This window comes from Papaver somniferum, chromosome 8, assembly GCF_003573695.1.
Source record: "Papaver somniferum cultivar HN1 chromosome 8, ASM357369v1, whole genome shotgun sequence".
Taxonomy (NCBI): Eukaryota; Viridiplantae; Streptophyta; class Magnoliopsida; order Ranunculales; family Papaveraceae; genus Papaver; species Papaver somniferum.
Window position 1 is genome coordinate 26,016,780 of NC_039365.1, and position 22,049 is coordinate 26,038,828.

At 36.0% G+C, this 22,049-nt stretch overlaps 2 protein-coding genes and 1 non-coding gene across 3 annotated transcripts; 2 read left to right on the forward strand and 1 right to left on the reverse strand.

Annotated features, from left to right (window-relative positions):
- The first annotated feature begins 693 nt into the window (after positions 1 to 693).
- On the forward strand, positions 694 to 767 carry TRNAT-AGU. Its single transcript has one exon. It is a non-coding gene; the product is annotated as a tRNA-Thr (tRNA).
- A 1,283-nt stretch (positions 768 to 2,050) lies between these two features.
- On the forward strand, positions 2,051 to 5,875 carry LOC113302078. Its single transcript, XM_026550925.1, has 7 exons — positions 2,051 to 2,253; positions 2,336 to 2,367; positions 2,713 to 2,810; positions 2,912 to 2,994; positions 4,783 to 4,860; positions 4,952 to 5,050; positions 5,343 to 5,875. Exons 1-7 carry the CDS (start codon positions 2,170 to 2,172, stop codon positions 5,619 to 5,621), a joined length of 753 nt encoding a protein of 250 aa, XP_026406710.1. The 5' UTR covers positions 2,051 to 2,169; the 3' UTR covers positions 5,622 to 5,875.
- A 3,637-nt stretch (positions 5,876 to 9,512) lies between these two features.
- Positions 9,513 to 13,291, reverse strand: LOC113301712 (protein LONGIFOLIA 1-like). Its single transcript, XM_026550503.1, has 4 exons — positions 12,487 to 13,291; positions 12,307 to 12,401; positions 11,029 to 12,219; positions 9,513 to 10,920 (listed from the first exon to the last, which is right to left on the reverse strand). The coding sequence occupies exons 1-4, from the start codon at positions 12,830 to 12,832 to the stop codon at positions 10,315 to 10,317; spliced, it is 2,238 nt and encodes a 745-aa protein (XP_026406288.1). The 5' UTR covers positions 12,833 to 13,291; the 3' UTR covers positions 9,513 to 10,314.
- Positions 13,292 to 22,049: the final 8,758 nt, after the last annotated feature.

The window sequence follows — 22,049 nt, forward strand, 5'->3', positions numbered from 1 at the left end:
ACCTTTTTCATAAAACATACATCGATAGTTCTAAAACTAATTTTTGTCGTGTGGTCTGTGTAATCGTCTTACAACTCTTTACACAAATAATAACTTGCAAGATCTAACAATTACTTATAGAGATAAAACTAGCAAGTAGACCGAACCTATTTCACAAAGCATAAATCATCATTGAACTATTAGAGATGATACCTAGATAATTTAAACTTTTTTTTTTTCCTTTTAATCATTCTTTTTGTTATGGAGGTCGGAATTTTTGCTTCCTTCATTTTTGTATTTTTATTGATATAGTCTCCCTTTTAATCTTGTCTAAAAAAAGAAAAAGCCATCTTTAAAATTTATATTAAAATGCTTCCAAGATTTTTTAGCTTTTTACTTGATCGGAGTTGTAAATTCTCTTTATATGAAAAACCAGAAAATTATCTCTCATTTCGTAAATTTTTAGAACATCTTGTTTCTCGTAATAACTCTAACGCTATCATGAAATATGTCTAAAATCCGTATGCAAAAAGTGGTAATTCTTTTACTTTAAGTTTATTATTTATCTCCTTTATGTATACCATGAGTTTTGCTAAATTCTTGAGTAGATAAATTTTATATTTGATTCTGGATGAAATCAAATCCCCGATAATGAATCTTGATGAGTAACACAAAATTCATTCTAAGGTTTATGAGAAACTTCCTTGACATCAAGCTTTCATAGCTCAGTTGGTTAGAGCACCCGTTTAGTAAGCGGGATGTCTTGAGTTCAACTCTCAATGAAAGCAATTTCAATGTGTGAGGATATTTTTTCATATGTTTTTGCCTATTATCTAGGATCATGGGTAGCAGACTCTTTAAACAAGTGGGTTCTTTTAACAAAATTTTTTTCTTCTTCTGTTTTTCAAGTTTAATGAAAGCAATTTAAGGTGTGGGATATTTTCTTCTGTTTTTGCGTAGTCAAAACAAGTGGGTTTTTTCTACAAATTTTTCTTCTTATGTTTTTCAAGTTTAATGAAAGCAATTCAAGATGTGGGGATATTTTTTCTTCTGTTTTTGTCTAGTTATCTAGGTTCATGGGTAGCAGACTCTCTTTAAACAAGTGAGTTTTTTCAACAAATTTTTCTTCTTCTATTTTTCAAGTTTAAAGCATGTTATCGCTTGTCCATATTGCTTTTCGCCTATGTTTTTTCTAAAACATACATTGATAGTTCTACAACTATTATTTTTGGTCGTGTGGTCTGTGTAATCGTCTTACAACTCTTTACACAAATAATAACACGCAGGATCTAACAATTACTTACAGAGATAAAACTAGCAAGTAGATCAAACTTATTTCACACAATATAAATCATCATTGGACTAATATAGATAAAACCTTGAGAATTTAAGCTTTATTTTTCTTTCTTTCATCATTCTTTTTAGTTTGGAGGTTGGTTCTTTTGCTTCCTTCAGCTTTTTTATTTTATTCTTATCGATGCAGTGTCCTATTTAGGTTTGTATAAGAAAAGAAAGATACATCTTTAAAAAATTTATTGAAATGCTTCCAAGATCTTTATACCTTTTTACTCCATTCGAGTTGTAGTTTCTCTTGATTTGAAAAACCGGATAGTCACCTCTCATTTCTTAAACTTTTAGGACATTTTGTTTCTCGTAGTAACTCCAGCTCCGTCACGAAATATGTCTAAAATCCATATGCAATAGGCAAACAATTCGTACAATTATGCTCTGACATCGGAAAAAAATATTTTCTCAAGTTAGTATGAGAGTTCGCTTCTCCGATGGCAATTTTCCGGCAAGCATCTCTTTGAAATCTCGTGTAACATCAGTTGTTCCACCGTTGAGAAACAATGGAAAAAGCAGTCCAGAGACAAACGTGAATAGCAAGTGAAGAGCCCAATGAGTGTCAACCCAAACTCACAAGATCCATGACATGCGGCATTGGTATTTGGGATACACTGAGATAAGTCAAACTTATAAGGGTATTCTAGTGAATCTACCCCATTCAGTTAAAAATGTATGGAAATTTGGTCGATTTCACGATTTAGTTGATTGGAATTGGATCCGAATCGGATTTGTAATCTGGTACAAAAGGGAAATTAAACGAGAAATGAAATAAAAATAAAACAAATACAGAGAGAGTATTTGGCTGAAGATCAGAAAAACAGATCTTCAGCGAAATAAAAAGAAATGGCAAATCATCCGTCTCTTGTTCCTGAAATCGGACCTGATGGTATAGCTAGAGAATCCCCTGTCATTGCCTATACAGAAAAGGTATGTTGATTTTGGCAAATGCAGTTCAATGATTGTGATGATAATAATGGTGTATTTGAAATCTGTTTTGTTGTTTGTTCAGATAATTGCAGCGGAGCAACTTTCACTTCAAAAGTATGAACTCGTTACCATTTTCGTTTTCTTTGGTTCTATTTAGTAATTATTATCGTTGCTAGTTTCATTTTAGGTTTATTAGCACCATTTTAATGAGAAAGGGAAAAACAATAGTTAGATGAAACAATCAATTTCTTGTTCAAAATTTCGTATGTTCATCATCATCCATGTAGATTCATAATAACCGACAACTAAATGCAACATCGGGGGTGATCATTTCATTTACTGTGTAATTTCTTAGGTACTACTTGGAACTATATGTTTCTTGAATTGAGTTGTGATTGCGCATTCTTTCCTGAAAGAAAAAATAGGCTTGTTAATTTTGCTACTTCATTATTTGCTCAGATATATTGAGGAGAACTACAGTAAAATCCGTGATGTTGAACGAGAGCTGACGAATCTAAATTTGGAATTAAAGCTCACAGCTGGCCCCAAGAAAGCAGGTTTTGAAATTTATTTGGATATTTACCTCTTTGTTCCTTCTGTCTTGAGTTTTTTTTTTTTTGGGTAATTGACTGATGTTTGTTTGGGCATGAATTTGAAGCTTTGGAACACATGCGCAAGAAAATAGAAATGGCAACGGAGAAAATACGTCTAGCTAAGATAAAAGAAGAACAAGCTAAAAAGGTTAGTTATGCTTCCAAAAGTTTGTGTTCATCTTGTACTATTTTCACTTTTCGAGCAATCCACGATGGAGGGCATTCAAAAACTTGTCAGGGGCAATGATAGTTTGAACATGTCAACATTGTGAAGTTTTTAATTGGTCTTTATACATGTTTATATTCTTTTGATCTGAGGTCATTCTTGTTAAGATAGCTTCTTTGCATCAAACCAGTCATTTTTCTGATTTAGGATGTGCGAAGAAAACTGTTCACTTGACTGTTGGGGTAACGACAAAACCCAGAGTCTCAAAATAGGATAATCTAGTATGCTTACAAATCGTGTCTTGTACTGCCTTTAAGGCTGTAACTAAATAACCACTCATTCAGCGAGTTTGGTAGCTCAAGCTGTGAGTGACGCTCGCTTAGTGTGGGTAGCTTGACATTCTTTAGTTTGGGCAGCTAGCTATGCAAGGATGCATGAAGCATTCAAATCAAAAATTAGAGTGGAGGAAGGATTATCAAGATCCCTGATCTCTACTGCTTGACTGATTACAGAGATCTTATTCATCCCTCAACAGTTTAAAAGATGAGCTTTTGAACTTCGAAAATCAGTGCTATCCTTCATCAGTGTTATAGAGTCAAGAAATATATTTATTTTTGTTTCTCCTTCGGTGAATCATGAGACTACTATAAAATGCAAGTGAATCTGGTTTCAGCAAAGGCATTGTAGTTCCATAATCTTGAGGCAGGTTCAAAGGTGAATTCCCTCGTGTAGGAATACTTTAGATGTAGAAACCATGAGCTGGTGTTAACTTCATAATTTGGATCAAGAAATGGCGTTATAATGTTAGTTATCTGTATTTCCTATTACAACCTAGAATTTTTTCACAGCTGTGTCAATATTGGTGAAGTCGCATTTTTCAATAATTTACCAACTGATGGAACAGCTCTCAAATATTCCTGGGTAGATTTTGGGTTCATACCAAGCTGTATCCTGTGTGGAATTGGCAATCTGATGATTCACACTTTTCTAAACTCTTCTTAGTATATCACTTTTTCCATGAATCTAAATGGCTTATCCATTCCGTCGGCAGCTCTTATATATCCACCAAAAGAACATAAGAGTGCTGCCCCCTTACTAGTAGATAAAGCTTCAACAATTAGTAACTGGCAGGGTAGGTGTAGGATGGTATCATTGGCAGACATCTTTTAAATGTTTCTTGAGAAACCAGATCTCTGTTTATCAGTATTATGTTATCCATTTCTTCCTTACCCATATAGTCTTCTTCACATATAAAGTTTAAGATCAAGTGATATTGGTGATCAATATGTTATAAGCTAAAATGTAGTTGGAATGGGGTATCAAGCAATGAAAATCTAGGTAGTGGGAAAAGAACCCCTGCAAAGAAGAAATAGGGAATTTATTCTCGTAGCTTGTTTGGCTTCTGGTTTAGCTTCGTGGGGGCAGTTCGCCTTTCTGTTCTTTTGTTGCGATTTTGTTTTGGCTTTTGCCTTTTGGTGCACTTGATTTGTGCTTTCTTTGTACCTCTTTTATCTTTTCAAACTTTTCAATAAAATCTTAACCATTTCAGTAAAAAGAAAAAATACTTGAAATGACTGGTGGAAAGTGTACCCCATTACTTTGTATATGGCGAACTATAAAATAGAGTGTAACTTATGGTTACTAAGTTGTGTTTATACATTATCAACTGGTTATCTGCCAAATCTATACTAATGACTAACATGTTTGTGTATTTTTTTTACTTCATATATCGCCTTTCAGCTAATTATGGTCTTAACTTAAACATTTCAGGCATGGGAAGAAGCAGCGAAGGTTGTAAAAGATGAGGAAGCAATCAAGCAGAAGCTGTGTGATGATTTAAACAGTCTGGTATTTTTATTGTGTAAAACTGTCTGTCATAATTTAGCTGATCCGTAGATTGCAAGTTTTTCTGAAAGCGCGTTACACCCTTGTTTGATAGGTCCAAGAAAGCAGTCAATCACAGTATGCTAGACTGGAGGAACTAAAAAGAAGGCTTGAAGCTTTAAATCCAGGCAGGGCTTCTGCCTCCAGTTTACAAGTAAGTTTCTCATTCCTTTTCCTCTATGGCACTGTTATGCATACCCTTACCTTTAACTGTTCGTATGAATCATATGGCCAATTAATCTAATTGTTGGAAATTCATGAAAAGGCCTAACAAAAATATACACTAGTGATTTTGATAAACTCAATCCATGCAAGAGCTCCAAGGCCTTAGACTTTTTGTAACCATTTGATATAGTGCAACATAAGAACTGCTGTTTTCGTTGATTAACACCATGTTTGGAAAAAAATAAATATAAGATGTCTGAATTTCCCTTCTTTTTTTTTAGGATTTAAAGTCACCACAGGGCAGCACACCAGCTCCAGATGTTTCATCTAATTCACAGAGAACAGCGCCAGCTGGTCAGACGGCTGGAAACTCACACGATCAAGGGAACACACCAGCTGTAAATGGTCAGGGTCTGCAACCTTCTGTTGAAGGAGAAGGAAGAGCGAAGAAGAAGATTATAAATCCAGGAAGAGGTAAAAGTGGCTTTGTGCCCAAGGGTAGAGGATCACCAGGGCCTGGCTGGACAGGTGCTGGTTTCGATGTCGATGCAAGGTCTTGATCAAATGCCATAACAAGGATCTCCTCAAATTTGCTGAAAGCTAAAGTAGCAAGGAAAGTTCACGTTGTTAGAAGGTGCCACCTAATTCTTTCTTAAATTTGCCAAAATTTTATGTCTGTGTTGCTACCATGTTCTCAAAATTGAGCGATCTTTTCTGTCCCTTGTCTACTGCTTTTGCCTGTTCACATGTACAAAAACTTGCCGTTTCTCTTTAAAATGGAAATTCTGTAGGATATAATTTTTTTCTTGTCTCAGTCTTAATCTATATGCAGAAATTATGTAATATCCAATTATTGAAGCTTGTTATCGGAAAACATCTGTTTACAAGTAAAATAATGCTCAGAAACTATTACCTTTCTGAACTACTACGGAGTCCTACCTAAGTTTTGAAGGAACATTCATTAATGAAGTCTTGGCTGTCATTCAATTTGAGGCACATAGGCATCTAATCCTCATTCCTCACTCATTTGAAGCTCCATATGGTTGGCCGGTCTTGGGCGTGGTTTTCATTCTGTCTACTGATGACAAAAGGGTTAGAGCTCAGTTTTGGAAGTAGCTGAAAGCCTAGTAGCGCCGCAGATCTTCAGCTCTCCGGTTTAACTCCTGCATTCACTAGGCACTTGGTTTAACTCCTGCATTCCCTAGGCACTCCGGTTTAACTCCTGCATTCACCAGGCACTCCATGAGAAAACCAATAAACTATATGACTGGAGTGGAGGGATATAAAATGGATGGGCTGATTAGATGAACAGCCCAGTACAAACATACGCTACACCGATACACATTTTGTGATGTGGGTTATTTATATTTTGTTCAAAATTATGATTCATTACTTTATGAATTCAGACTGAAAGTAAGGCAGGGTTACCAAATTCCTTAGAGTTACAAACTCCATAGGATGGAATTTGGTAACACACTCTAACAGCGTGGAAGGAACGGTGCGTCTTCATATTGCTGCAACAACAAAAAAAAATACTGTAAAAACTAAAAACTTAACAGTAAAAACTATCATAACATGATTTATTGACATGCTTACTGCAAGAAAGAAAAAAAAAACTGTAAAACATAGCAGTAAAAACTATCGTAACATGATTTATTGACATACCTACTGCAAGAAAGAAAGAAAGAGTAGAGAACCCCCAAAACTCCTTTTTTTTTGACAGATTAAAACTCCTATTTAATCTGTCAAATCCAACAAGATGGGGTCTTTAATCCAACATTTAAGGAAACTGATCTCTGGTCTCCTTCCTGAAGACAAATTTCACATCTGTTTTTATGGGCATTTACTTTCACCATACTATCTCGTTTAACTAATTTTCACTAATTTATTACACTACGGTCAGGTCCGTGAAGAAGATTAAAACTTGCCCAGATAGTATATGTAAAATCTACTCCTATCAAACAGATACAGAGTGACCCACCATTTCAACCCTTCTGGTGTAGTTTTGTAGTGCAACTGTGCAAAAGACATTATGATCATTTGAAATTTTAAAAGCCATCTCCAGTTATTTTGACTAGTTTTTAAAGTCCAACAATGGGGTAATAAATTTTTATTGATCGGACACAATGGGGTGATAAATAGTCTAGGGAAAAATCAATGCCCTAGGTTTGTGGACTTTCAGTTCTACTTCTTTCATTGTTCTGCTTCTATTCTTCTTCTTCAAGACTATTTAGGTATAAAACCCATACTTTCTGTAGGACCATTCTTTAAACCATGTATCTATCAGAGCGCCCATTCAATTTATCTAATAATCATCTATTACTACTATTAACTGTGCAATTTAATGCCAAATATAATAAAACTCCAAAGTCCAATTAGCAAAGGTCATGAATGGAGCATTTGAAGTTCTCAACATCTGTATAACTTTCATGTTGGGGGTTGTGAAACATTCCATAATTGAAAACCGGAGAAAAGTATAACTCAACTCAGTTGTTTATACCTGGTTACGCTCCTGAATATAGCCTTGACACATTGAATTGACTCGGAAAAAAGTTTAAACTAAGCATCACCTGTATGAAAGTCATTTCTTAGCCCTAGATTCACTACAAGACTACTGCTCCCATAAACATTAACAGGAATCAAGTATGGCATTACACGATGGGTGTAAGAAAAATTGGAAACAATTTGAATGATTCAAATCACCATCCTTAACGGTCGATTTTCTACACAACCTGGACAAGCTATTAACAGTCTAAACCCTGACACCTTTTTTTCACACTAAACAATAAACCCCTTCCCATCTTCAATAACAAATGGGTTAATGAATAGTTTATTAATGTTAATATTATCTTAAGCTCCCTTTAAATGTGTCCATACCTTTTAACCGTCCAGCAAAATTTGCTTTGACCAAAACTGTCATGCCTCTATTACTAGAAGATGCATCTTCTTGGCTGGTTGCACATGTCAGTATTTAAAGTCGTTACAATAGAAAAACAAAGTGCACACGACATATTGATCAATGTATCTTAGGAATCATAAAGTTATTACAATAGAAATCACATCACGAAGACGAAGAGTTGTATATAAGGAAAAAATTACTACACAAATAATCACAATTGGGTTGCACGCTCATGCTCTAAGTTGGCTCCGACATTAGGTTGGCTAAGCGCTAAATTTTTCGGGATTTTTTTTTCTTCCGAAAAACAACCCTTAAAATAGAGTAACAACACATTTTAGAAATACAGTAGAATTTCGATAAATTGATCCGCGACAAATTAATAACCTCGCTAGAATAATATTTTTTACCGGTCCTGAATTGGACCAGTGTATTAAATTAATAACCTCACTAAATTTATAAGATAATAAAAATTTTAAGTGTCCAGTAAGGCCCAACTAAAATATAAATTAATAACCATTATAATAACATTACATTATGATGCCTTACTAAAATAAATTTCCAAAATTATTTGTTTCTAGTTCACATTTATGATATTTTGTAGTGCTTGAGAAGTTCAGGAGTGCCTTTTTCAAATTGTAGGAGGAGATCATTTACCTTTACTATTGATAAGATTTTTTTTTTACGAGAAACTGGCTCGACAACACAACTATCATCTTTTAGTTCTTCTTCTTGGGGATTTGATATACCATTCTCAATAATTTCTTCGGCTATCCAAATTTCCGTACTGTTATAATTTTCACCTGGATAGTCTAGCAAAATGTCGACATTTATTTGATTACGGTAATTCAACTCCATGATGAAACAATTTGCAATTGACTTTGATAATTTGTTGGCCATTACGAAACTGCAATATTAATTGCCTCGCAAGGACATTGATTTTTTTCTGGACTTAATTTTCCAGTTTCATAACCTTCAATATATTTGTTGTTACGAGAAATCTTTAAGTTAACTTAAATATTTCATTTTGTTTTATTTTTGAAACTTAAACTTAGAATGTTTCGATAATTTAATAACTTATTAATTTATCGATAAATTAATACTTCGCTAAATTGATGGAATTTGACAGTTCCAACATTATTAATTTATTGAGATTTTACTGTACAAGGATGGCTGAAGCACCCAGGACACCTGCTAGCTCCGTCACTGCAAATTGGTACCATAAATAGCTGCATGTCTAAAACATTGCATAAACTCTGTTGATCCAACCAGGTAACGTGAAAAGAATAGACATTTAGACATTGCAAAATAAGTTATGTTTACGAACTTCAACTTAAGGTAGTATACTTATGTTTCGTCAACAACTATACGACCGCAATGATGAAACAACGAAACCAGTGAGAAACACCAGCTTTATTGACCTTCTTTAGTTTACCAACGATGTTAATAGGATATCTGAATCCTCGTCGGAACTTGGACATGTCGAAAAGTAATTACATTACCAAGTTTGATAACAGGCAAAGGGCAAATTCGTTGTGTGGTAAGACCGTAAAAGCAAAGAAGATTCGACTCTCTCGAGACCCACCTGCATAAGTTTTAACAGTAAAAGTACAAGAATTTACACACAAACACAAAACCTTAAAAGATACCATCCAAACTACCATCTCACTTTAACTGCTTCACACCATCCATTCGATGACTCCATGTTTTCGAGATCTTCAACAAATCAAATAGCCAAAAAAACATAAACACGTGACACCAACTGAAAAACCAAAAATATGTTATCCCTAGCAAAAACAGAAAAAACAAGTATTTACATGGAAAAACAACAAAACACACATTTTTTGAATTTTTCCCGCTACTACAACGGAATTATGTACACATTCCTATGAACGTAAGATCAAGAGGATCTCGCATCAAATGAATCAATCTGAACCGTTTGTTTTTTCTCCAATAAAAACTGACCAGATTCTTCTTGGGAAAGATCACTATTTATTTTATACTCTTCTGCAGCTCTTAATTGCAACCCTTATCTTATTTCTCTGTTTCTGAACTCTGTATGTAACTATATTTACCATCTGATTAACGAGAGGTTTTAATCCAACGGCAAAGAATAATTCTCACATATACCTTAAATTGCATCGAGATACACAAAGAAGATTCCCTGTTGCTGATCTCATCTTACACACGACGTGGTCGAATCTGAGGCGTCAACTGTACTCTCTTGGGCCCCACGAACTCTCTAACAGCATCTGGTCACGTGGTTCGGTATTGCGCCGTTTCTGTACGGAAAAAAACCGTTTGGAATCTGACGTCACCAGAATTTAATTTCAAAAAACCCGAGTTAACGAACTGAGTTAACCATGAAAAGCCATGAGAGCGAGTTCATGAACGAGCGAGTCAAGAATATCTCGCTCGATTTCACAAACAATCGATTCCCCTTCTTCCAGAACCGGCACAGTGCGTAAATTCGCATTGTGAGGTAAATCCTTCTCAATTAACGCATCAATATCTTGAAGGATCAAACAATTAGCACAAGGAGATTTCTCGATTTGCTTGCAAATTTCCTTCAGAAGTTGATCTCCTCTCATTAATTTCTTCTTCTTTATCAAATAATTGTTCATTGTGGTGTTCATCCATGGCTTCATATTTAGGTACGATCTCAAAATGCCGACTAGAATTTCATCGACTAGATTGAAAAGTAATCTACGGTTCGACCGGTTCTGATGATGCCCATTAGTACTACTACTAGTACTGTTGTAGAAATCTTCGAGATGATTGAACATTGATGGATCAAGTGGATGTGAAGGTGAAAACCAACGAGTTATAGAAACTACCGTGTCGGGTTCAATACCCGTACATTTTAATATACGGCTTACGTACCGGAATTCTGCGCTGAGTTTATCTTCTCGTTGCCGATGATTGTCGTACCGCACTAGAAACGAAGTAGAATTGGAATGTATCTGAAGCAATCCCAGAAGATTTTAAATTAAATTAGCATTTCATTAAGAAATATAATTATAATTAATCGAAAAATAATGAACTGAAAAACAGAATTACCGATTACGTACCACTGATTTTGTTGAAATTACGATGTTTTTCTCATCTTCGGCCAATGGCGAAGACGGAGACGGAGATGGAGATAAAGATTTCTTGCATTTCTTATGAGCTGATAAATTCAAACTTGATTTATTAGTTGGTAGTGGAGATTTTTCTTTCCGCTGTGTAAATCTTTCGCAACTTGCTTTCTTGCATTTCTCCATTGTTTGATGTTGAGGTAATTTTGGTTTCGAAGAATGTCTGGATGCTGTAATGGTCGTCGGTTTTGGTAATGGTGGTGATGGTAATGGTAACGGTTTTGGAGATGAAATTGAGCTTGCTTTTGATACTACGAGTCGCGGAGAATCTTTTATCGAATCGTACTGATCTTGCCGAAAAACAGAGGCTGCTCCTGGTGTCGTTGAAGAAGAATTAGAAGAAACAACTGATTTGCTGTTGTTAACATTCTTAGTTTCCAGAAATCGAAGACGAGGTGAACACGACGATGATATTAAATCTTGATCATTACCACCACCACCATTTCTGTTTAAGCGGCTGCTCGGCCTTTTCGGTTTGATAACGGTAACTAACTCTGGTTCGACGGAGGATTTCCTGGTGGTGGTGGAAACGTTACTGGTGGTGATATTTGTGATGTCTCTTCCCATTTTTCTGCTAACACTTTCTTTAACTTGTTTAACAATCTGTCTGGCATAATGACTAGGACTCCTTGTAACATTCTCTGTTTCATTCGATTCTCCTCGTTTTCTCGCTGCTAATTTCTTCTTCAGAATCAAAGAATTCAACGAAGCAACTGAATCAATTGATGATCTACTACTGAAATAATCAGATTCCTGATCATTTTCTTTATTAATTTGTAATGAAAGTCTACTTGGATCAAAATAAACATCTGATTTTCTTGCTGATGAAATTCTTGGTGTATCATCAGGTAAGGATCTGGAATCAAATCCTCTTCCTCCTCCTCCTCTTGCATTGATGGATTCTTGTAGGTATTGATAACGGCGATGAGTTTTGATTGTTTTTCCGGGGATTGAAGAGGTTGATGATGGTGGTGTTGGTGATTGATCAGGTAATGGACTATCTAAACCCATTAATCTTGCTACCAGACTTGGAGTTTTAATGCACGGGGAATTACTCGATTCTGAAGATGAAAACTCTGAATGTCCTTCTTTTCTACCAACTTTCGTATGTACCCGAATTCCAATCTGTTTATATCAAAACAGAGCAATTAAAATCACAGACATGGATATCAAGAATTTGTTGGTTTGAAATTTGATTAGATTTTTACTTACATTCGGGAAACCAAAATCTTCTTCTTTCATTTCTGATGAAGAAGAAATGAATGTTTCATTATCTGATTCCAAACTATTCCTCGGTGCTTCAACACCTACATTAACCAGAGCTCCATTACTACTTCAAAACTCAAAGACATTAAAGAAAGAAAGAAATTTAAATTTGTGTTGAATTCTTACCTTGAATGGGTTTTTGAGGTTTATCTTCATGTTCATGTCGGGAGACAGTGTTGTTGGGTTTGAAACACATTTGATGATTAAACGAAGAAAACTGAAAATCAAACAAATTAAAAACACCACTCATACAACCTAAAGGAACACCAGCACTATTACTACTACTGCTTTCTAGAAATGATGCTGCTGCTGATGATGATGATTTTTTAGTACTCTGCCTTTCAGTAGTCTTAGCATTAGTCGTTGATGATGATGATGATGATGATAATTTCTGCTGCTGCTTTTGATTACTACTACTCTTATTAGAGTTACTCCCACCACCTAAAACTCTATACTTGCTTTCTCTGCCCATAGTGTTGGATTGGTAGAAGAGCAGTAGACAAAAGAGAAACAAAGGAAAAGTTGGGTTTTGAGGAAGGAAATAAAAAGAAAAGAAAAAGACTATGACTCTATCTCAGAGTGATAAAGACAAGTAGGAAAAAGCAAAAGCAGAATCAACCTTATAAACTTCAAAAAGCTGAACTAGTATTAGTATTAGAGACTAGAGAGAGGCTGAGAGGGGCATATGCAATGACCAAAATGAAGAGATATTAGAGAGTTATGTTGATGCGAGAAAACAGGATCCCATCACAAATGCAAAACTATACTACTAGCATTAAACATTAACAACAGGGCCAGGCAGACACTTGATTGTCTCTCTCTTTCTTTCTTATCTCATGAACAGAAGTTCACGACCTTACATTGGGAGTTGAAGTTTGCTCAGGGTTTTGATTTTGTTTTGTGAAAAGATGACGAAATGATAACGTTCTTGTTTTTCTCTTTTCTCCCCCTCTAGAAATAAAAAAATTCATTGAAAAGGAAATTGGCTCGGTTTACAATGTGTGATTCTCTCTTCATTTTTCATCACTTCTACTTGTAGCAGCAGCAATAGAGGTGTGGAGTAGGATAGTGAGCCCCCTATGATGCCCCCCTTTCCATGTCTGTTTTTTAAATTTTTATGAAACAAACGGTCATATTCATGAGGATGATGGCCTGGGGGGCTAGATGGGATCAGATTCTTTATAAAATATGTATTGCATAAGAATGGGATCAAATGGCTTGGCAGATTCAGGTGTAGTGCTGTACTTTTTCTATTTTTTTTTTTTTTGGAATGAAAAGCATTTTTTATAATCTTTGGATTTGAAATTTATGCCTGCCTGGCTTGGCATGTTCCTTTTGCTTCAAACAATTGGCCGATCACCGAATGTGGATAAAAACGCCACTAGCTGATAGGAGGAAACAGACCCTGAAATGAACTAAAGATTTATTACCATTTAGGGGCCACTTGACACCCCCTTCATTTTTCAAAATAATGTTTACAGGCAAAGTTGTCGATTAATACATTTTTGTGATTTTTTCTGCTCCATTTGAGATGTTCAACGTATCTATACCACCTAATGATACTGATTCAAGATCCTTAGTTTATGTGTATCTGGTTTTACCATCAGACCGTTTTCCCCGGTACGTACGGGCGAAACGCAGATAAACTGCACAAATTTGATCTTAAGGTAATATTCTGACCATGTGACAAACAATGTCACAGGTTTGATTTGATCATACATGTAGTTCCTTCGGTATTGGAGAAGGTACATTATGGTAACTATTAGCTCGGTTACATAACTTGTGCCAATCCAACAATTCAATCAAAAAATTTGGGGTTCCGAGCTGAGTCCAAGTCAAAACTCAAAACCAAACCGTGACATGCATGGCTAGGCTCCAAAACAGTGAAAAACATGGCACTGCCGACACTATTAGCCTACCAAATGCACACATTTTCGACTCGTTTTTTTTGAAAGCTTAGGTAGGTTTTAGCCCTGTTGTGCCATAGAGTTAATTTATTACAATGAAAAAAGACATTAACCCCAAAATCATGCAAATACCTGCTATGCAAAGCTCAGAGCAAATTAACATCAATATACCAACAAATTTTGTCAAGGCCTAGTGCCCTTATAATCCCATCAATCATAGAGGAGACTGCATTTCATGTAGGTTTTACCAAGACCACCTTCTTCAAATTTTGAAATTTTTTGAGTGAGAATTGAATTCAAACTTGAGGCCTGTCCCTGATCATGAATTTCAGGATTTTACAGTCTTGGATTTTTCTGATCATTCAATTTGAAAAGAAAGAATTTTTATTTTTCAAAAAGATATAGTAGGAGTATCATTTCAATGAAGTATATGATTATTCTTCTTCTCCAACCACCAAAGTAAATTCATAGCCATAGGCAGGCCCCCTTTCTGGTTCTCTTCTACTAGTACTGGTAGGTAGGGTCCTTCAAAAAATGGCTCAGTTTTGCTGCATGCAATTTGCATAAGCTTTGCTACAAAATCATCTATGTCACCTAGTTTTTCCATTCTTAGTCAAAAAAATTTAAACGACAAAAACACAACCAACGTTGTAGTTTTGTGCTGGGACGGGGGCCAGTGGCCCTTGTTTCTGTAGGGTCTGTTCCCTTGTATCATTTAGTGCATTTTGGCGTCCTTCAGCATTAAATTCCCTCTGCAAGGATATTTCAATTTCTTGCACGCCAACTGTTTGAGATGATAATAATCTTCCAATTGCATATTAATCCCAAAGCTCCAAAGTATATATGAATGCAGGAAGACCTTGAACAAGGCCATTTCCGGCTATAATCCCGGAGGTTTTTCTCCCCATACTGCTGCGCTCTTGCTTGACGTAGTTGTAGTTGTGCAACTCTCCTATAACTAGGTGTACCGCTGTCCGTTCACACTTACCGTGCCAGCGTGCCTACATGTAGCCTATATATGAAGGTAATTAGGTCGGAGCTGATTTCATATATTAGTAGTACATGGGACTATAAAACGAGTGGTCCAATCTACTGTTGTCCCCAAATTTGGTCCATTCTATGTTGTCCGCAAGTTTGGTTTATGATTATTGAACTGCGCTTCAACCAACTAAAATCAAGCGAAGTCCCTGAAGTTATATATAACCCTATAGCTGTTAGCTGGTTCCAAATATATCTGTAATTAAAGATAGATTAGAAAGAAGAGAATGATTATTATTTCATTTCAAGAGTAGTAGTCAAATCATGAGTTAGATAGTATGATTGTACTAGTACTAGCTAGCAATAGTAGTATTAGACTAGACCACTACTGTCATAGCTCTGTTGGGATAGTAGTAAATGCTAGGGCTGCCTGTACATGTAGATGTAGTATTAGTACGTGTATTGTATAGTAATAGTAGTCACGACTGAGTCAGATTGGGTATTAACTACTACTACTGAGTATGAGAAAATAGACAAATGCATATACATATTAGACATGGATGTCAGTCAGATATGTTGCATACTATTCAACGGTTTCCATTCTATGTCCTTGCTTGAACGGTAGTAGACTGTGAGGGTGTATGGGAGGAGGAGGAAGGACAATGTCCTCTTCTTTTTGTTTTTCCTTACGTATTTGTGCACCTCCTATGATTCTTTGCTTTTGCGTATGTAGCACGGAGAGTCAGACTACAATGGGAAAATATCATCCATCAGTAACTAAAAAATTTGGTCAAGGAATCGGGGGATATTACACCGTAAATAAATAGGATTATACGGAGAGGATTGAACAAGATTGAACAAGATTTCAAACGGGCTCAACAGATAAAATATGAATTTTAAACTTTGGTAAACTTGAGAGCCAATCGATAAGTGAGGACAATTAATTCATTTGTCCTCCGGCCGATAATGACACCCGAAAATCTGCAGTGCAGTGCATTAAGGAGTTGGACCATACTAAATGGTCCAGTATCCATCCAATACATTCAGATACAGATTGTCTAGTAATAAGGTTAGATTGTAGCGGAATAGTATTTATTGTATGTGTACTGTAGAGATCTTCTTTCAAATCTAGTTGAATTCAAAAATATTAGTAGCAATGATCGGAGAAATTAAAAGAAGAGAGATGAAATTATTAGATATTATGCCAGAGTCGGAGGGTGAATTATTGCAATGACTGCTAGCTGAGCATGGGAAAAACATGATCGAGTATAAGTAGAATTAAAGAGGTTGTTCAGGTTCAGATAATAAAAATAAAAATGAAATGAATGATTGAATAGTGTTGAAAATTTTCAATTTCAAATTAAAGAGACCGAGGCTGAGAGTAGACCCGTCAGTCAAGGTATCTTTGTTGTGAGACATTTTCAATCAAAATCTCCGGCTATGCGTGTTATTCCGGCCAATTTGACTCCTAAGCCGCAGTTGTGCACTAATGATAGTACATCCGTATAGGGTTTTTTTTTTACTCGTTAGTACGTCTGTACTGTTTTTTAACGAAAAAAAGGAACTTATATGCTTTTTTACACATGTATTGTGTTTGTCAATTCACATGTATAATAGGAGTATCATCTATAAGAGCAACTGCAGTGGTGCGATCAAAACCAAAGATCAAAGATCAAAAAAAAGACCAAAATTTGGGTTTAGTCCGTGTTGTGACGCAACGGTACATGATTAAAATTTCATCAGGTGGACTTTAAAAGTCCGCCCCATTTTTTTTTTGTAAAATTTCATCAGGCGGAGTTTAAAAGTCCGCCCCATTTTTTGTAAATTTCATCAGGCGGACTTTAAAAGTCCGCCCCATTAAAATTTCATCAGGCGGACTTTAAAAGTCCGCCCCATTCTTTGTAACTTTCATCAGGCGGACTTTAAAAGTCCGCCTCATTCTTTTTTTTTTTTATTTAATTAAAATTTCATCGGGCGTAATTTAAATCTCCGCCCGTTAACAAGCGTACTTTAAATTTACGCCCAGCAACAAGCGTACTTTAAATTTACGCCCGACTATATTAGAATTTGGGATTTGGTCGCGACCATATTTGGTCTGGAATTTGATCTTTGGTTGGGATTTGATCTTTACTCCGTCCCACTGTGTTACGATCTCATCCCAAATTTTTGATTATACTCGCCCACTGTGGATGCTCTAAGGCTGTAGCTATTTATAAAGAAGAAGAAAAAGAAACAACATCAATTTGAAGTTCAAAAGAATGAAATCAGTACGTTACATCTGTGGAATATTGTGACGAGAGGTTATAGTTCGTGATAGATATACGGGACGGACATGAGTTGATCACAGAAAAAGGAGAGAAAGGAGCGTCTGCGACAACTTTTAGGGGCCGATAATGCTGTTTGCTGTACGGAGCTAGCCACTGGTATTATTCTTGTCGGTCACATGTGTGCATACGACTGCATGCTCAGCTCTCAACTGTTCATTGCATGTTAAAAGCGATAAAGAGGTAAAATCGAGGTTAATTTTGCATGGCAGATTAACTTTCCGAGCTAACTTTCTGATGTACTGTGATATTCTCTGGTTAAGTGGTTAGATATTGCATGATGCATGTAACATGGAAAGATGGAGAGAGAGAAGTTTTCCAACTTTGGAGGCCTAAAAATATCAGTCATGTACTACAGGGGTCCGGTACTAGCAGTCATGATTCAGCATTAGGTGTGTGTGACCAATCATTTGTTTACTTTCTAACCCTACATGCCATCAAATGTGCATGTCTCACCCTCCACACTTTGTTAGATTTGCACCTTGACCTGGCCAGAGCAAATTGACTATGGCGTAATTCATTGAGATATGTCATGATTGATAAAGGGGATACCGCGATTAGCATAAGAGATATGGTTTGAGTGATCTGATGATCAAGATCGGTTTCTATCTTTTGTCTTGTATAGAATGGTATCCCACTAAAACAATTGGTATCAACCTTTAGTAAGCATGGGATATGTTTTGGACTATATTATTGGGGCCGCAAGCCAAATGGTTTAGGAGCTGCACCGGATTATGGTGACTAAAATGTGGATATGGGGACCAAATCCTTGTAAAAGTTCAAAAATACCTCCAATAAATTTTTCTTATTACCTTATTGCCCTTTGATTAACTACTTAATCTAATTAAAAACCAAAAAAATCCGTCGTCTCTACTTATTCTTTCCTCTCCTCCTCTGTTTCTTTCATCACCTTCTTCTTCATTTCGACGACGATTAATCGTCGATTCTAAAAATTCATCGTTGATTAAACTCTTTTTATAAACGATGGTGAAGATAAAGGATAAGGCCAAAAGCAACAAATCAAATCCCAAAGAAACTAGTGAATCAACGAATTCACCACATCTTTCTGAAAATCCACAATCCGTGAATGAAGGTGTTGAACCACATGCTAATACTCCTGATATGACCGTTATAAGGTATGAAAACTCAATTATGTATTTATACATTTGGTTGAGTATTTTGTTCGATTCGAAACGTTTAGGTCTGAAAAATGGTTTATGGAACTGTTAACGGCTGGGAGTTTTAATTTCTCTGCCGTAAATAATAAATATGGTCCCAGCCTTAATATGTTACATATGGTTTAGAAATTTTAGTTTTCTGGCCGTAATTGCTTTTATACATTAAGGTTTTCTTAACCGTGATTCGTCATGTGTTTGAAAGAAAAACAAGCGGTCAGGTTTACGTCTAGGTATTCTTAACCGTGATAGTAAATAACCAAGTCGTAACATATATGTCTTAGTTGTAAGACCTGATACAGCTGGATCGTGTTAAAATTCCTAGTCGTAGGTCTTATTTACAGCTTGGACAACTAAATATTCTAACCGTTTGTATTGTTACGGTTTGGCCGAGTAATCCCAGACGTATTTATAACTTTTTTTTTCCCATTTTCTCTCTTGTTTGTAAATATTTGAACAATATTTTATATATGATTTGTATTGAACTTTGTTAAATGTATCTATTGAACTGAGTAAATGGAAAAACGAAGAAGAGAACACAAGAAGTAACACCTTCTAATGATCTGACTCCGGCCCCTCAGTTACGAAGAACCATCAGATGTCGATAAAAGGAATGCGGGAGGACCTATCATTGGTATTGCAACTGAAGAACGGATGGTTGAACGTGCAATTGTGGTTGTTGAACAACCAAATCTAGAGATTTAGGAAGAAATTTTAGCTGAAGCAAGTGATGTTGCTATTGATAAGGGTAAAGTTGTAGTGGAGGATAAGAAGGAGAAGAAAAAGTATCTAACAAAAGACTCAGCAAGAAAAATCATTAATGTTATGGAATTGTTTCCTCCCAAGAAGAATGGGAGACCTTGGGTGATCCAAGAGATCGATCCTTATTGTTTGGTTACCAATCTCCATTGGATGCAAGGGTTTGTTCAAATGTTCTACAAATTGTTCATAATTGGCCGATGCTCCTGAATAAAGATTAGGATGGCCAAGACCTTGTGAGATAATTAGAATGATATGATGTTCCCCAATAAGAGTAAAAGAGTCTACCCCCACCTCAATTATGGAAAATCAGACCCAGTCGATGAAGAACAAGGTCCTTTTGGAGCTGCCGATGAAAAAGAAGCTCATGTTGAAGGATACGTGGTGGATGTGTCGGACAATTCATTAACGGAATGTGGTCCCAATTGCGGAAAAATCCAACCCATTAATGTGTACAACATCTCGACCAATTATCGGCTCTATAATGTGAAAAGGCGAGGGTACCCAAATATATCTCAAGCTAAAAATTTTCCTTCCTATAAGTCCTTTCTCCGAAAGTGATTGTCTATGGACTGAGTCGAGACAATACAACTAATCGGTTCACACTTCGTGCGATCGTCTATGGATACGAGATCGAGACAATACAACAACGAAATATGTTTACTTGATATAAAGGTTCGGACTTAACCAAACACAATAGGATTGCTTATCAAGTAAATAGGAATTAAAGTTTGTGTAATTTACTTTAATTATAATAAAACAATTATAATACAAAAAATAAAAGTAAATGACACAGCAAGATTTTATTAACGAGGAAACCGCAAATGCAGAAAAACCCCGGGACCTAATCCAGAATTGAATACTCTCAGGATTAAGCCGCTACACAAAATTACACTTAACTTCCTATAGTTGAGACCAAGTAACTAACCCTATAGTTCACCTAGTTCCGTCTGTATTCCCACACCTCCGACTTATGAATAAGTCACGTACTTGGAACAATCCCTTTGGTTCGTATTCCAAACAGTAAAGGAACAAGAAATCTGTTTGGTATCAACTCTATTCAACCAAGTGATATGAGTCGGACAAAGGCTCTTCCGTTTATCTCAACATAAACTCCTTCGTCAGGTCTAGATCTATCTTATGTTCAATCACCCAAAGGTAATCGATTAAGATTAAGCCAACAACACCTTTAATCCAAAGAACCGTGTTGATGCCGATCTACTCAATTAATCAGTCCAATCTACCACAAGGATAAACCGATTATTAATTGGATCCTCTTTTACCCAAACAAGTATTGCGCACACCAAAGATTATAAATCCCAAGTCAGATCTTCAATATCTTCTTTGTCTTCAAATCTTCTTAAATCTTCAATAAAACTTGCACACAATCACTTGAATCTCTTGTGATCAATCACGTACAAAATGGAGTCTGTTAACAATGGATTATCACAAGACCGTCTTTACAACTAACAACAGTCGAAACTCTGAACTAGTTTGAGTGAATCTTATATCAGAAGAGAAGATTCTCAGGAATAAACAGACTAGGTGCAATCAGATTTCAACCACCGTTAGTCAATCAAATCAATCGAAAACAAAGATAAACCGCAATTATCTAGTTTCCCACCAACGGGTCGCGCTAGAGCTTCTCAATCCCAAAGAAGATCTTAAAACGAGCGGCTATAAGAGATTTTACCTAATTAGATTACTCTCTTCTATGATAGGCGGCTACACCAGTAACAAAGACAAAAGAGGAAGTTTGTTGTTACGAAGGATTAGTTTGCTAGAAAGGTAAACTTCGTGTATTTATAAACAAGGAATTTGGACACCAAGGAATTTCCAAAACCGAAAATATTCTCAAGATATTCATAAATGCACAAATTCGGTTTCCATAATTCCTTGAAATGCTCTGTCCAAAAATAACAATCGAAATCTCTCGGAAAATCTAATTAGTAAATGCACATTACTAATTCTGTAATTTTCCTACAAAGTGAAATTAATAACCTTGATTAAAAGATTCTTAACTTACTTATGTTTCGATCCTGGGATTCTCTTCCCTTAGCCGTTAAGGAATATCTTTGAACAATTATAGAAATAAACAGTCACAACACGTGTTCAAAGTTTGTCGACATCTTTACTTTGTAAGTTCTCTTTCACACTTACAACCTTGAAACCGATTTGCCACACTTCCAAACAAGTTTAGAATTGGTTCATCTGACTTTCAAGAACTATGTGATTGATCAAACCAACATTCAATCACAATCATGGGTTTACGGTTCTACCAAAACAAGTTTCGGTTCTACCTCCATGTGAGTACTACGCATAGTCACACTAGATTACCAAAGATTCGTTTGACTAGGTACTATGATCGGTTCCCCACATATATATGGTATCTAACTTATATGTGTTGCACATGTCCATAGGATCAGTTCCCATTTCTGCTATAAACCTTGTTGCACCCCGTACAAGGATCGGTTCCCCTTGATGTACTGCACCCCTTACAAGGATCGGTTCTCTTTCCCTTACTAGGATCGGTTCCCTTTCCCTTA

Bases quoted from the DNA above. Each gene is read 5' to 3' on its own strand.
- LOC113302078 (XM_026550925.1), top strand. From the start codon at position 2,170: ATGGCAAATCATCCGTCTCTTGTTCCTGAAATCGGACCTGATGGTATA. The intron at 2,368-2,712 runs GTATGAACTCGT...TTATTTGCTCAG, and splicing joins GAGCAACTTTCACTTCAAAA to ATATATTGAGGAGAACTACA. The intron at 4,861-4,951 runs GTATTTTTATTG...CTTGTTTGATAG, and splicing joins GTGATGATTTAAACAGTCTG to GTCCAAGAAAGCAGTCAATC.
- LOC113301712 (XM_026550503.1), bottom strand. From the start codon at position 12,832: ATGGGCAGAGAAAGCAAGTATAGAGTTTTAGGTGGTGGGAGTAACTCT. The intron at 12,220-12,306 runs GTAAGTAAAAAT...TGATATAAACAG, and splicing joins AAGATTTTGGTTTCCCGAAT to ATTGGAATTCGGGTACATAC. The intron at 10,921-11,028 runs GTACGTAATCGG...GGATTGCTTCAG, and splicing joins TAATTTCAACAAAATCAGTG to ATACATTCCAATTCTACTTC.